At 36.8% G+C, this 16,724-nt stretch overlaps 1 protein-coding gene across 1 annotated transcript in view; it reads right to left on the bottom strand.

Moving 5' to 3' along the window:
- The window catches only part of LOC149562189 (transcription factor MYB3R-1-like), an 86,388-nt gene that overhangs the window by 51,686 nt on the left and 17,978 nt on the right, over nt 1–16,724 (bottom strand). The window contains exons 4-5 of the mRNA XM_089825733.1: nt 3,108–3,202; nt 2,897–3,000 (exon numbers count right to left, since the gene is read on the bottom strand). Coding sequence (XP_089681859.1) covers nt 2,897–3,000; nt 3,108–3,202 — 199 coding nt within the window. The remainder of the gene's footprint in view (nt 1–2,896; nt 3,001–3,107; nt 3,203–16,724) is intronic.

Below are 16,724 nucleotides of genomic sequence, written 5' to 3'. Positions count from 1 at the left end.
GTCCTTTGGCACTTGTATTCGATGTTGGTGTGGTTATTAAACACCCATCAGCACATGCTCATACCCAATCCCAATCAGCAACTTAGATATCAAAGAACACATTTTGTAGCTTCCAATGTTCTGCAAGACATGAATGGAAAAGGCAACCTAGTGCAAAACACGAGTCTAACCAAGTGGTACTAAGAATAATCAAACTAACCACAAGTTAACAATACACAACTCATCAGCAGATGGTGAATCAAAGTTGGTTGAGAACTTGACAATTTTATCCCAATTTCCACAAGAGCACATATATTACAATCCAAACATCTTGAAATTTTCATAACAACTCTGGCATACTTATTTTTGACACAATATAGCATCCTCCAGTCATCAAAACTATAGACCTAAAAAATAACATAGGAGCACAAGATTAGTCATTTCAAATAGAACAAAGGTCAAATTTCACATTTTAAATTGACATAGCATTAATAAAGAATGCTAAAGGTAAGTGTTCCTTTGAAATATTAAATGACGTGTTTTGTAAGTTCGGAAAGCCAGCTTGCAGAAAAACATGTATTTGACCAAGTGGTTAACAATAAAATCACACCAACCACAAGTTAACAATGCATAAAATCATTGATTTGTGTTGAATGAGGGTAAGTTTAATACTTGACAGTTTTATCCCAATTTCCATTAGAAGAGTGTAGAAGCCCAAAAACAATAGTTTCGAATAGGAATAATGCAAGGTTTTGCATTTTAGATTGACTTGGCTCCACTGTCAACGATGGAAATATAAACAAAATGAACAACTAGTGTCATAAAGCCATCACAATTGGTTTTAACATAGATATATGGTTCAGAACAGCTACTAGGAACCTACTTATGTTCATACTAGGATTAAACCAACCTATAAATTAAATGATATTTGCTTTGAACTTGAAAATCTTGTGGACACCATAGATACCTCCACTAAATCTATGTTCATGAAGGCAACGTTGATATCCACTTAGCTGGCTATCCATCTTAAGTCGAATAGAGCAGTGATATAGATTACTAATCAAAAGATTACCGTCTATGCAATAAGAGAAAATTATCCTGCGTCCAATCCTCCCTATTAAGCATATCCTAATATAACAAGCCTAGTTTAGTCTGATCCAAAAAAAATATCTGATTTACATTTGAACTTAAATAGCCACTTGAAACCGATGCTCTTCTTCCATTGAGGTACTTCAAAGAACCACTAACTCTTGTCCCACGACAAGGTCTAATATTCCATCTTCGTTGGATCCTCCCACTTAGGTTTGTCCTTCCCCTCATCATTCATTCACCGTACCTACAAAAGAACAAACATAAGAGGAGATTTAACATGCTCACCACCTTGCACAAATTGTTTACTCCATCATGTAGCCTTCATTGAATTTGTCATTTCATCCTTAAATTTAGTATGATAACACATCAATCTTCATTTCTCATTCACTTGAGCTTGCTATGAAGTCTAGGTATCAGATTAATCCTTAACTTTTCTTCATCCTCCCAAAATCATAAACATCATTGTAATGCCATTTTAGTTGACATCATCCAAACTACACCTCCTTGATGTTCTTGACTCTATGCTTACTTATGGGCCTTCTTCAATTTTCATGCCAAAATTATCATTGCAATTTCCAATACAAGACTATTTGTAGATTTATCATCATCTCAGAAAAGGATGATCTCATCTATAGTCACATTTCTACTACTCACAATATTATTTGTATGGAGATCACATAATCCATATGCCTTTGACAACTCACCATGGCCAAAAAAAAATATTGTCTACTTTTTGCATCTAATTTACTTCTACTTTGCTCAGTAATTAATGCAAAAACAGCGCAATTACAAATACACAAGGCACTTCAGTTACCAATATCCCCTTGGCCATGCTTCCTTGGGAACGATATCCTACCACACCTTACAAAGACTCCTGTTAGGGATGTAAACAATTGTACTTACAGCTTCCAGCCAATATAACATGGCACATTCTAATTGTCCATCATACACCTTGCACATCCACAACTATCTTGTTCCCTCATTCCACAACTCCGCTTAATTATGGAGTGTGTGGAGTAGCGAATTGCTTGTGTCATTCTCCTTACAAAATTTCTTGAACTCATTGGAGCAAACTCCCCTCCTTTATCTAACCTCGCCAGATTGATAGGTCTATAGGCTTGTTTTTCAAACAAGGCTTTTAATGCTAAAAAATGACAAAACATTCAGTATTTTCTTTCAGTTTTCTTAATATATAATCATTTTACTTTATCAAGAATTATAGCATGATATTCTTAGTTCACCTTAGCTCAGTTTTCACTGTCAAGAATTATATTGTGACAGTTTTAGTTCATCTTAAAGCAACCTCTCAAATTTGAAACTGCATAGTATTCACTCAAACTCACGCTAATTTTTGGATCTTTGCCAAGAAGTTTATTGGTTATATTATGCTGTCAAGAACAGTGTTGCTCACCTCATTTTCCTGCAGTTCTACAATAGTTAGCTTCTGTCAAAATGTAGTCTTTACTATGAAACTTGAATACAGTTTAGATACAATCTTCCAATTAGACATTATCTGATTTCCACATCATAAATACATTTATTTGTCTAAAGTCAAACATGATTATGCCTCTAACCAGCAAGCCTAAAATATGAACATAAGTTTTATAGCAGATATAGAAACTAAAGCACATTTCCTGAGCCGTTCCTTCAATATATGGATTGACACAAAATCAGATCTGAACCTTTAGGACAACAAAACACACACACACATATACATGGCTTCCTTCAGCACATAGTAAGTACAGATTATAAGTCAGAATTAACCTTTCTTTACTGAGGGAATGCAAATAAATAGCTGCATACTGTCACAAACTAGAGTGTATACCTTTCTCGACATTGTTTTCCAATGCGGCCTGGCAAAGATTGAGATATGACTGACCACTTTTTTGATCCGTGCTTCTTTACAAGTTCTATAATCTTATCATCTTCCTGATTGATAGCAATGGGCAACAAAAAATAAGTCATAGAAAATTCAGCATCCTGGTGTGTTATGACAATCTAGTTTCCTATTATCCAAAGTTCACTGCATAAACTACCTCTTTTGTCCAAGGACCCTTGATAAGATCTGGATTAAGAACCTTTTGCCACCTATGCAAGCATTGTACATCTGTACGATCTGGGAAAAATTCAGCTGTGGAAATATTGAATAAAAATATTAATGCTCAATTGAGGCTAAAATAAATATAAACTCCAAAACAAGATAACATGAGAACTTGAGCAGCTTGCACAACATACACCTTTTTTATGAAATTAATGTCACTTACAAAAAAGAACTATATATAAAATCCTTGACAAATAAATTCCTTAAAAGTGAAGATTTTATCGAAAGTTTCTAAAATATCTTAATCTGACTTAAAATTAGCTCAAATTTCAGAGATTACACTTCTTGTCTACGCATATAGATGTCTAAGGATTATCAAATACAGGGTCATGAAACAGATAAATGTGCAAAAGCTTACACACACAATAAATATTTTACAGACATAAATTAGAGAATTTCATGGATGTAGGATTTGGAATTGAAAATTTATGCCAAGTAGTAATTGTAAACATCTAATTGAAGCTCTAATCACAAGCAGGAAATGTAATTAGCAACCTAATAGGTCACAAGCAACTTTAATTCATTTTTTTTAAGTTTGACTAGGTATATAAGAAAAGTAAAGATTGATTACTATTGAATTTGGTCTTTAGTTTTTTCAATTGTTATTTTTATTAATAGTCAAAAAAATCTAATTTTTTTAATTTAAATTTAGTTTATTTTATTGCTTTTAAAGTAATAAAAAATATCCTCTATCTGTTTATTAAAATAGTTATATATTCAAAAAAGCCCCTCAAAAACTAGAAGTAAAATACTGGAGAAGGTTTAGTTTCTTTTAGAAACAAACATTAGCTTCTATTGGCAAATTCTTGCTTCATTTTGATTAAAAAGGTATTAATTTTATTGGCACTTTTTTACACTACTAAAATTTTGAAATAGAATTTGACAAATATTGGCAAATAATAGAAACATCTATAAATTACCATGGTGAACCATTCCATTTAGAAAATAAAATAAAATTCATATGAAAAGGTAGGGTCTAAGTGCAGAAAATTTTAGAGGGTTTAAGGGGTAGGGATCTATTATAAAAGCAATTCCGGGTCCCATGAGCATTTGAATCTGTAATATCCCGGATGGATATTTTCCCAAATTTATCTCATTACAGATTTCAGAGCACAACAAATAGCTCACGCAAACAAAACCAGCAAATGAACCAGTAGATGGTCATTTGAATACTCAATTGAACACAACTTCAGATTTGCTATTGTATTATAAACCAGTAATGCAACAATATGCGTAAAATCCAATCTTAAAATCAGTATTACAATCAGATTGGAAATTCAAGAAAGAACCTGTAAATGCACTGTGGATTCTGTCTCGAATCCACCTCAGAGCTGAACCAGGTTTGCGTTTGATTCACCAAGAAGAACTTGAGGACTTTCGTCCTCCTATCCTGAATAGAAGCTGAAGCTTCCCAAAATCTCACCAAGAGATATCTGAAATCAAAATCCAAAATCAAGCATATCCAAAAGTGAACTCCTTCACCTTTTAAGGAACCAGCCTGTGACTCTTCAACTTCCTTAATCATGTACGTGTCCTTTGGCCAATTCCTCTCTTATTAACCCTTTCTTTAATATTTAATTGACTTTTAAAACTCTATTAAGTCCTTCATAATCAATATTAATATTAATTCATATGGACCCTGATAAGGTTTGTGCTACTCTTGAGTGGCCTACACTGGAGAACTTGGCACAGTTGAGAGGGTTCGTTGGACTTCGTGTATTCTACCGTAGATTTGTGGCGAGATTTTTGAGACATGCAACTCCCCTTATGGATATGACGCGTAAGGGTGCTTTCCAATGTGCTCCTCTGGCACAGGAGTGCTTCGAGAAGTTCAAGGTGATTATGACTTCATGCCCTATACTAGCTTTGTTAGATCTCACGAGATTGGTTGACTTGCATTACTATACTAGCTTTGCCAGATCTCATGAGATCGTTTGACTTGCATTACTATGCCTTGGGTGGGTATTGGAGCAATATTATCCCAAGATCAACATCCCATAGCATTCGAGAGAAGGAAGTTACAAGGTCCTGAGAGATCATTCAACATCTATGACAAGGAGGTGTTGGCCATTATGCATGCTATGGCCAAGATCAGGTAGTATTTGGTTGGCAATAAATTTTGTATAAAGACAAATCATTACAACTTGAAGCATTTTTTGGGTCAATGAGACCTGAATGAGAGACAATAGAAGTGGGTTACCAAGTTGCAGTCTTATGATTTTGATACCTTCTACATCAAGGGTACTTAGAATGTTGTTGCTGATTACCTTTCTCGGAGACCACACTTATGCTTGGTTATTCAAATTGTTGAGGTCTGGAGCCACTTGATCATAGCTTAGTATGTTGGGGATCAATTGGTTGTTGGTATTGTTGATGGCAATACTCCAGACAGCAGTTATACCCTTGCAACAATTTGATCATTCACGAGGGTACGATCCATCAAAAAGAGTGGACTTGAGAAGCTCAAGCCTCAATATCATGGTCCCTTCCTTGTAGTGAGGGGTGTTGGTGAGGTGGTTCATAAGCTGGATATGCCAAATGATAGTGCAATACATAATGTGTTTCATGTTTCGTGCCTCAAGAAGGCTTTAGGAAAACAAGTGGTCCCATCTCCTGTGATGCCACCATTAGACAATGAGGAAGACTTGAATTGATCCATGAGGCAATTCTTGATATCGGGGAGAGACAATTCGAGGACTATCAGAGAGTTTTTGGTCAAGTGAAAAGGTCTACCAGATAGGATGCCACTTGGGAGCCAGAGGATATTCTTCAACACCCCAGACTACAATTGCTTCAGGACAAACAATCTTGGGGAGGGAGGACTGTAATGTCCGCAATTTAGCAAGTTCTAGGAGGCCAAGTTGGTCAACTCATCATCGCGGCCCTCGTGAGTTGAGGGTAGGATTTAGAGTAAGTTTAATGTTAGCCAATTGCTATTTTTGTTAGGGCGGAGGTTGCACAGTGGTGATTGTCATTTATTCAGTCTTCTACTCAGGATGAGGTTATTTAACGATGGAGTCATATTTATTACATTAGTTATGAGGTTTTATAATTATTAATGCACTTAATGTTATAAAGTTACATTGAGAAATTGAAGCCTCTTTAATGAAAGGTGTACTGTCAAAGCTAAGTTGCACAAAAGAGATTATCAATATGGCTCTCATTTTGAGAATTTATATCCTATTGAATGTATTTGCTTTCGTTGTTGTTGAGGGTTTGAGTTCTCAGAATAGCTCTAGCAATTACATAACAAATTGCTGCTGTGGTATAGCAATTTGTCTTGTTTCTCTATTGTGTCTATTGTACCTAAGAAGTTGATCTAAGCTGAAGAAAATGTCAATGTTGGAGAGAGTATATTGTCTGTTGTGAGATTATTCATACCTATGTTTCATGTGTCAAAGGTTCAACCTGCATTGGAGTGCAGCCATTTCACTTTTTAAGGCAGCAAATTGACATTTTCTTGGGCGGTGATTCCACCTGGGAGGCATGCGCCCAGTCTAAGTTAGGCTGCAATCACTTATTAGGGCCCTGCATTACAATTTTTTGGCCTGTGAACTTTCTTTTGGCCTGTGAACTTTCTTTTGGCCTTGCTATTTACTGTTGGGCCTGCATTTGCATCAGGGCCTGTAATTCATTACAGAGGCCAGCATTAGCAAGGAGGTGGCCTGCAAATTGGTTTAGGTCTGCCTGAGGGCTGCGAACATAATTGGGAGCCCTGCGATTGGGTTTGAAGGAGTCTACAACCAGCTTATTCAATTCTGGAGCTGTACGTTGAGACTGGACAAGTTTTAAATTCATACCAACAGGATAATAGGTTCCTTGTAAACCATTTAAATTTGGAACAAGTTCATTTAAGTACTATCTTTATTTCCATCAATTAAATTTGCAGAAATAAGAATTGTTCTTGTTATTTTTTTGGCCTCTCTCTCTCTCTCTCTCTCTCTCTCTCTCTCTCTCTCTCTCTCTCTCTCTATATATATATATATATATATATATATATATCTCAAAAAAATATATAACCAGAAAACACCAAAAAAAATTGGAAAAACATCAAAAACCAAAAAAAAAACATCATTGGATCAAAACTGTTGCAGTAGAAACCAGACCAGGGTCTTTACACATGTTAAGGACAATACTGAATTCTCAGAATCACCATAAGTATCATCACTCAAATCAACATCTCCATTAATGAAATGATCACCATCATAGGAAACTTCTAAACTAATATCACTTGATCCAACATTGTCCTCGTGATATGGTGACGATGCATAGTTGCTGATATAAAAATCAGAATTCATGTGGTTGACATTTTGATGGCCCTTAAGGTCTTCTTCAGCAGAGAATGTCTCACTTGGACAGGGAATAGTGAAAAATACCTTCATTTTCACCTTCGTTCTCACCAAGAGTGTGGATCCCTTCTATCATTGGTATGATTTTCTTGGCCCTGGGACTAAAATCATCGTCTTTGTGAGTGGCTGTCATAGGAGACTGATTTTCAGCCTGATGTAAAGAGTAATGTGTCATACTTAGCTGAAGACAAACCTCATCCACCTTTTTTTCCCTTGTCTTCACCAAATTTGATAGTGAGTTCCCTATCCTATAAGAGCTGCAAGTAATTTGATTTTAGCATTTTGAATGCTTCTTTGGTTGTTTGTAGTTGCATACTAATGACTCCATATGATAACCCCTTTTGTCTTTCATTACTTTGAGTTTTCCACACAAGCTCTTCAATGAATTTGTGGTAGTTATCTATCATTGTTAACACTTGTACAAGCTTTTCTTTCGAAACTAGTAACATGTCCATCAAATCTTCCAGCAATAAAGGTTTGTGTTCAAATTCACCTAGGGAGTAAGGGTTGTCATGTGACACATTTTCTGATTTATCTTCAACTGTAGGAGCAATATAATCATCATACCTCATTGTTCCTACAGCTGATGTCATGCACTCATCTTGAGGTGTTAATGGAATAGCCTCATGTTCATATATGGATTCATCAATGGTTTTCTCCCTTTCACTAGTTTTGGTATTTCATCAATTAAGAACTTAGAATACCACTCATTTGTAGTTATGGATTCATCCTCGGCTAGTACGAAATCAACAATCAGTCTGCTTTCCTCATACCAAGAGATATATTCAAAGTTGTTTCTTTAACCTTTTGTTGTTTGTACTTTCAATTTTTGGCTCCCATTGTTTAAGAACCTTTTTGAACAATTTATAAGTAGTTCTTGAAGCCTTTTGTTCTCTATTTGAGATTGTGAACAACATTTGTAGTAGTAGCTGGAAATGAGCATCACTCTCATTAATTCTCATAACCATAACATTTTTCATGGCTGCGAAAATGCACCATTGTGTTCTTCCCCTATTGTGCCCAATAGATGTTGGAACATGGTATGGATTAAATCATGCAAACCCAAGTCAAGCAGTGGATGACACAATTTGATTTCTACAAATAATTTAAGCATGGCAACCCTTCTAGAAACTGCTGATGTCCCCAAGGTTTTGAAAACTATCAATGATTAACTTATGTACCTCCTTCATTATGTCTTCCTCGTAAGGTTCTTGAGGGGCTCAAATTCTTGTAACCTCCATCAAACAAGAAGTAACCAGTACTTTAACCTCGCCATCCAAACGTTCAGCCACTTGTCTTGATTCAATGTCGTTATTGTAGGAACAAAGGCAATCTGTAGCAGACCAGGGGGTGATTGCTCAACCATACTTTAACAACCTTCTAAATTAATCAAAGTGATGAGAATATGTCCCCTTGTTTGTGATTCCAAATCCAACTTGCTACCTGTTTCATAGAGTGTCTTGGCCAAACTGTCATTTGATGCCATCTTGGAATTTGTTAATCCGATGCCACTAAGATTTCACACCTTTGACTTCCCCTACTACTTCTGTTTTAGAAAAAGTTGGAAAATTGTGATAGTATCAATCATAGATTTGACATTACTGTTGTAAATTTAAGGCACTGTTTGCTGAAATTTTGGGGCTAAATAGTTACAGATATGCAACAACGTTATGAAGTTTGGACCTGATTGTTCACTGGAGACCTTAACAAACAAAGGTTGTTGATTTCCTTAAGATTTCTTACCAAGCCACTATTCAGATCAGACTCTAGAGTAAGAATAAATTTTTTTCAGATGTACGCTTTCTAACTCATCAATTAATCTTTAATTTGATCTGTGACCATATCACTAGATTGCTCTTCTTCCCCAGTTGTTTGGCTAGCCATCAACTATCTTCCCAGAACCAGTACCGTCTCAGTGTTTGAATTAACAATAATCTCTGTAACCTGTTTTTGAGAGGACTTCAGATTCCAATTGGCGGTAGCAGCCCTATTAATCTCCAGTCAAACAGTTTTCAAAATACATGAGTATCTTCCAATCTACAAATTATCTCCCTCCCTGAGCTACTAAAACTTCATGATGGAATAAAAACATTATTTGAAGCTCCAACACCACAACTTGGTATTTTTCACAATGGTAAGATAACCAGTTGTTTTTCTTTTGAAAATCCCAGTAAATGTACAGGCACCACTGCAATACAAGAAGTCTGTTTGCGAAATAAATTATTTTCAAATTTGGTACTTTCGTAGTCTTCCCACAGCTGAATAAGTCTCAAGGCATCTTTATGAATACATTTTTTTGACCTGACAATATGATGCTTGATCTGCCTTCCACGAAATATCTAATTATCTATGTTGTAGGTGTCGTTAAGAACCTTTGATATGCATTTAGTTTCCTTGCAAATTTTCAGAAAAATCGTGAATGGCTATCCTGTGAGTTGTCTTCAAAGCTTGAAGATGGCAATAACTGAAGGACACTGACACTACAGTAGTCCTTCCAAGCCAGAGGAAATTCATTGATTGTAAACTCAACCCAAATTAATCTACGTTTTCCAGATTTTGCCAACTAGATGCCATTAACAAGACCTATAACTGCAAAGGCGTGTTTTTCCCAACTTAGTACTCCATACTCTGTCATACTGACATAGTCCGATATTATATGAGAGCAGATGAAAATTTAAGATACCAACCCTAGTTGGAAACTCACACATATAATTTGGGATCACGCACTTAATAAAACGCCAACCTCAGCTATACAATCATTCACGAAAGAGTATGTGTGATTATGTGTTAAAGATTAGCACGCCTATAATCACAATAAAATAATCTTGGAACTTAATCAAACAACATCCTGGTCCCATGAAAGTTCCCATCCAAAGGAAACCGTCAAAGGAAAATAAATTAATCTACAACCTTAACATTTTTTTTTCCTCATATTGCAGAAATGACATACAATGTTTAGGTAATTAGAATCCCATTGGCGAATGTACAGGACCAATGATTTTCTTATCTATCCATTCTCTAAATACATATTTGTAATGACACAGGCATTTTCTCTCTCTTGTTGAGAGACTGCAATACTCCAGAGAATCTAGGTGCATGGCTCACTCAATGCCAATTCAGACTGAATCGCATAGAGCAACTCTCGTTATTTGGAAAATTTCATGATGATGACAGAAATGTTCCTAGTAGTAACGGCACTCCCAAAGAATGTGCACGGCGTCATCACCATGTGTACAGAAAACTGGACACGAGCTAAAACAAATACTCAGTTCCCAACAAGCCAGTGGTAATACTTTTCCAATATTGCCTTTCTCAAAATTGAGCCACTAGACTTATAGTTGTGCTAATTCATAATTGTCCAGTATTTCCATGTATGCCACCATTTGGCCTCCTGCGTATAATCACGTTGAAGTCTGACTTAACATATTTGCGATTCAATTATTAAACATTCCTGCAACTCAAGGTAATGTGAATGCTTTCTCTTAATGTACGTCTCGGCTACTGGTCCCAAAAAGCCAGTTATCTCCACTTGAATTATTGTGAGCTTCAATGCTCGATTAACCAATAACAAGATGAAATATTCGAGCTTGCATACTATTGGTCTTGAATTTATTTTTCCAGCATACTCCATAGTTGCACGACCATCTGGCCATGAACCAATGAAAGCTGCCTGTAATTTAGCAAAAAACCAATTCTATTACTTTAGAGCTCCAAATATTCACCACAACTCACAATAGTCTCCAATGACTGTTCTCAGTCATCAAATGTAATGTGATTTGATTGATATCTTATTTTAATTGGCTGGAGGTACTTTCCTCATGTTGTTGTGCTAGCATTGGTTTTCAGTATTTTCCTTTCTTGGAATAGTCATCAAATTTTCTCTATCGCTCTCTTTGTGGTTGTTCTCACACTTCAATTATTGTTGAAATGAGCTCTTTTATGACTTACTGTTGGAGTTGACAATTTCCCCATTTGGGCTTTTGTTTTGGTTCATGATGACTATTCTGAATGTGTTTTACTGCTGCCCAGTTGTGTGTTGGGACTCTATCACATTCATCTCGAACCTCTGGTAGTACATACAAGGGATAAAATCATAGAGAACATACTAGCATGTTTGTCATGATGTAAAGTTATTATAATTGGATAGTTTAAATGATGATTAAACATAATGTTATTCTTGAAGGAAAAATTGAAAAGATATATACTTGATTTATGGTAAGTAACTCTTGAACCCTTGCTTTGAAAACCTTTCAGTTTCATTGTGCATTAATACTTGTGTTATGATTAATTGATGAAATTATGAAAGAGAAGTAATGATGTTACCATTGTGTGAATTACCTTTCATTTCATGTCTTATGTCGTTTTGGACATGTGTGTTCTTAGGTTGTTTTGGGCGTTTCGTCCGTTGCTTGTATTGGTAACCGAGATGGGTTGAGTTTGCCTATGATGTTTTATCTTGAGTGATGATTCAAACTCTTAGGTCTTAGAGCTCTCTAAGCTCCATCATGCTATGGACTCGTCAATATCTTTCTAACGCTTTTCGAACGGAGTCAATCGGAGTTTGGACGCGAAAGTTATGGCCTCCGGAGTGAAGGCAATTTTTGTGTTGTTTTGAAATTTCGCACAAGAAACAACTGGTTGTGCTTTTTCTCGCCAGGTTCTTTGCATTATCTTGCCTGGTTTGGTGAGAAACCTCACGCGAGAGTGTGCTAATGTCGAATGTCACCGGGAGAATCATAAGCATCCTTTCGCACTTCAAAAGGTGCAGATCGATGTTCCGAGTACCCTTTATCAAGTAGAGGCCAATTCAATCATGACATATCACATTTATGGTCGTTGGAGAAGTTTAACCCTTCAAGTTATTCTTAAAGGAGGAGTTAACAAGCCTTTATAATCTACTAGTTACTTGTTAGGATTCATGCTTAGGTTTGTGTGTTCCCTATAGCACCGTCCCACCTTTGTGAGAAGAAATGTGGACTGTTAGCATTCCTTGCTTAAGGTTGATGTTGCCTTGTCATTGGAGGGTGACTCAGTATTTTGGTGAGTCTAGATCCTCCCTTTGGACATTGACTTTGGCGCATCTCTGTATCCTTGCCTCTCTTGAGGAAGTAGGCTAGCCTGGTTATGCCACTAGCTCAGTTAGTGTTGGATGAGTATTTTGATGGTTGGTGGAATTGTGAGTTTCCTAACGCATCTTGGGCTGATTTAGTGCAAAGGTTGAGAGAGACTCCCTCTTAGTCCTTATACTCTATAATTTCTTTCTCCCTAATCTTATATCCTCAAGAGGACTGTCTCAGTCAAGTTGCTCATTGACAGTTGACTTAAGGCTGGAGATTGAGTTTAGCTATAGGTGAGGCGTGGTATTCCCAGCATGTTGTTGGAGGGACATGGTATCATTGGACACATGTTACCATCTTTTGAGTTGGTATGAAGACATTACATGATTTTGTCTACTAATGAAATTATTTGCAACCTTGTGGAAAGGTGATATCTTGTCTGGTTGGGTTATGTAACCCGAGTTCCCAGTGATAATTGAGCTTTTGTACCATAGAGACTATGCGCTCCTACACTTAGTGGTTAGTTGTGGAGAGTGTCCTTTGGAGTGTGCGCTTTTGTTAGTAAACCATCATCCTCTATGTTCAAAGGTTGAGTTTTCATGGATTCAAGGATGCTCATGTGAGGCATGATAGTAGTCTTGGGAATTTTGGGATGGCTATTCCCCATAATTCCAACTCTGGTTGGAATTGCGTAGTGTTTTGACCTTGTTTTGTGGTCCTGTGATAGGTGCAAGTTGTAGTTGGGCACCTCTGGGCAAGGTAGAGTGGCTTTTTCCTTACCTTGTATTGTTGACTTTATGGCTAGATGGGTTTCCTAGTGCATAGGAAGTTCCTAGTTGGAGGACCTTGTGTCAATGTGACACCTATTCTCTTGCGATTAACCTATCTGGGGGTTGACGAGATGGTTTGAGAATGTTGGAGTGATTTGGGTTTGACTTAGGGAGAGGTTGTTGAGTCATTCCTATTGCTCGGTTTTGATTTTTGCACTTGGTGTGTTGGTTTTCTTTTCTTGGATTGAAGGCTTCCAAGAGTAAGCCTAGTCTCTGGGGGGGGAAATGTAGTACCTCTCCCATTTGATTTATGTAAGTCATCCTGATGGATGCAACCTTGATGATCTTGCTTGGTGAGTGATCATGATTGGGACCATGAGTGGTCTACACCCTTGAAATGATTTGATTTATGTTACTGCGTCAGTTACTTTGATTATGCTTATGGCTGATTTATGAGATTATGATGTGTTAGATGGTTTGCTAAGGTTTGTGTCTGTGGTTATCAGGATCGATGTGGTATCATGATGTTCTTACATGATTACCCTGAGAAGTGTGCAGAGATTGCACTGTGTACTATTAACCTGCTACACTAGACTAGGTTCCTGTAGCAGTAAATAGTCATGTATTTGACTGTGTTCACTTACGAGTTTTAAGTGCCTTTTCTTGTTGTTTAAACAACCATTATTAAATGCTTAAATAATTAGAAATGAATTGTCCATGTTAGATTACTGGGTTGTTCAGTGGATCATATCTACATGATGATGTTTTCTTTTGAGATGACAATATGTTTTATGATGATATCTAGTTTTCCGGTATTTGGACATATCTCTAATTATGTTGGATGTGGATTTTTATTTACTTCATTCTTGCTTTGTGATGCTTTATGTGAAAGTGAGTGATGTAAATAGATTATTTCAGTATAATTAAATAAATGGTTAAATTAAGTATTTAATGTATTTATTACTTCGGCTATGTTATTATGTGCAATTGCACTTGATCATGTGTTTTAGTGAGCAAGATTTAAGTCCCTGGCTGTGGCACATGGAGTTAGTGATTCAGCTATTCATATTTACCAATGTCGTCCCTATATGGCCGATGTATCTTACTTAAATGTTTAAATTAAACCTTCTAGTGATTTGATAAATCTGGACTCATTTGCATTATGTGATTAGACCTGTGAGCGTGTCCGTGTATTTAGAGTTTCGCATCTATCACGAAAGTTATTAAGTAATTCTGTGATTTTTGGTTTAAGCGATTTTCAGACTTTATTTTAATTAATTTTAATTCCTAGCAGCTTTATCGTAGATGAATTCCAATTACTTGTAATAGCTTGTTTTTGTTTGGGTTGAAGTAGGATTTAACTAGGTTACCTGGTTATTTACCCTAATTGATTATTCACTCGAAAAGTGAATAAGTATCCAAAAGGGAATTTAATTCCTCACTCACTTTTGAATTAGAATGTTTGAGAGTAAAACCCAAAATCCTCTTCATGAGGAATTACTGTTTTGTTCGTTGTGGCAGCTACGGGCGTGGCATCGTCACGAGATCGTTCTCGTTGGATCCAGCTCAGGGAGACCTTGGATTGCTGTGATTTTCAACCACTTCTATAGGATTTTTATTTTATTGTTCAAATTCTCATTTTGCCCCTTTTGGCTACGAAGTAGGGCTCTCCCGTTTTATTGTTTCAGCTCTGTTTTTGGTAGCCATTTGTTAGGAGGTTGAGAACTAGTGTTCCCCTCCATTTCTATATGTTAGCTCTACCTAGTTGGGCAGGTATGAGTTTTTCACTGATTTTCGAAATGAGGGTTTGAGGTTTCACACCGTTATGTTGGCCATTTTTGCATAAAGTGTCTGAACCCAAATTTTACTGGATTTTTGTGGCTTACTCATCCTTGGGGTGAATGGGTTTTATTTTCGTTGATTTTTGTCAACGTTGGGTTTTTGAGGTTTTTGCCTCAATTTGTGTGCCGCCCAGTTTTCTTAGATTTTCTTGGCATGATGTTGGTCATGGACTTGGATTATCCGTAGGATGTCAGTCAGACCATTGTTGCACTTTTATGTTGCATTGGGATGCATGTCGCATCCATACTCCCGACATTGTATTCAGTTGAGTGATTTTATACCTAGTGTTAGTGTTTCTTTTGAACTTTTGTTGTTATTTCACAGACACTAGGATTCCTGTAGAATCCATACTCCTGGATTGAGGCCGGTTGAATGAGTTCATGATGTTTGGTTTTGTTGCATCATTAGGATTCCTATAGAATCCATACTCCCGGATTGAGGTCAGTTGAGTTCGTTCATGATGTATGGTTTTTATTGTTCTTTGGGATTCGTGTAGAATCCACACTCCCGATCTTAAATTCAGTTGAGTGTTATTTTGCTTGTGTTCTCATCCAACCCTTGTTTTATGATCTTTGTGATGGTGGTGCACCACACACGAGCACATGTGCACATGCATTTATCGGGTGACTTGCGAGACCTGAACTCTCGAATGTATTTCGGTGGAGTTATGTTCATTGGGGTTGGGTTGGGAATATGCATGCCTACAGGCACTCATCGTGTGATGAGCATAGGTATGTAGGGTAGGCAATGGAGGGGCTTCTCTGGCAGCCTTGGTGACCATTTCCCAAAGGGTTAGTGTGAAGGAGTTTTTAAACAAGTGATAACTAATTATATTACTAGGTAATAAAACTAAGATAATAAAAAGGTTTTGTCCTTCGGTTTGATTCTGAGGATATTGTGCATTGGCCTTCAAGGGAGTCCCTTGAGTCAGTGTTTGCATTAGTGTGATGGCCTCCAGGGGAGTCCCTTGAGAGTGTTTTCACATTTGATTTAGCTTGGGAGTACAAGGTGTATTACTCTCTAGTATAGTCCCTACATAGTTACCCATAGAGTGTCTAAACAGGACCTGTTGTATATGCATTGTCTCATGATCTTGGTTTCAGTTCTCATTACTGTCTAGCGTGAGTGTGAGCCATGGACGTTTGTTTTATGTGTGTTTGTGGTTGGATCATTATCTCCATCAGCACTGCGGTAGTGGACCTACAGCTTTCACATGGTTGGGAGGCATAGCTACCTATACCACTGTTGGGGACCGGTGTACAAAGACAGTCTATTGTTCCAGTGCGACCATTGCTTGATGTTTTCACTTGATACTTTAGGTTCCAAAGTATGCTTTCTTGTGATTTATGCTTTCATTGGAATTTTTAGATATCATGTTTAGATGATGTTAGTTTATTTGACACATTTCCTTATTATGATGTTTAGCATATGATTAGATGATGTTATTTGCTTAGTTGGAGTATCTATTGCTTATTGGTTTAGCATGTTAGATTTCTTGTTCTTATGATGTTATTACACATTAGCAGTGATGTCC

This window comes from Cupressus sempervirens, chromosome 4 (genome assembly GCF_028749045.1).
Source record: "Cupressus sempervirens isolate cs-2001-9-10 chromosome 4, ASM2874904v1, whole genome shotgun sequence".
In the NCBI taxonomy this organism is placed as follows: domain Eukaryota; kingdom Viridiplantae; phylum Streptophyta; class Pinopsida; order Cupressales; family Cupressaceae; genus Cupressus; species Cupressus sempervirens.
Note: the sequence above shows the minus strand (reverse complement) of the source record. Positions and strands in the feature narration are given on the sequence as shown.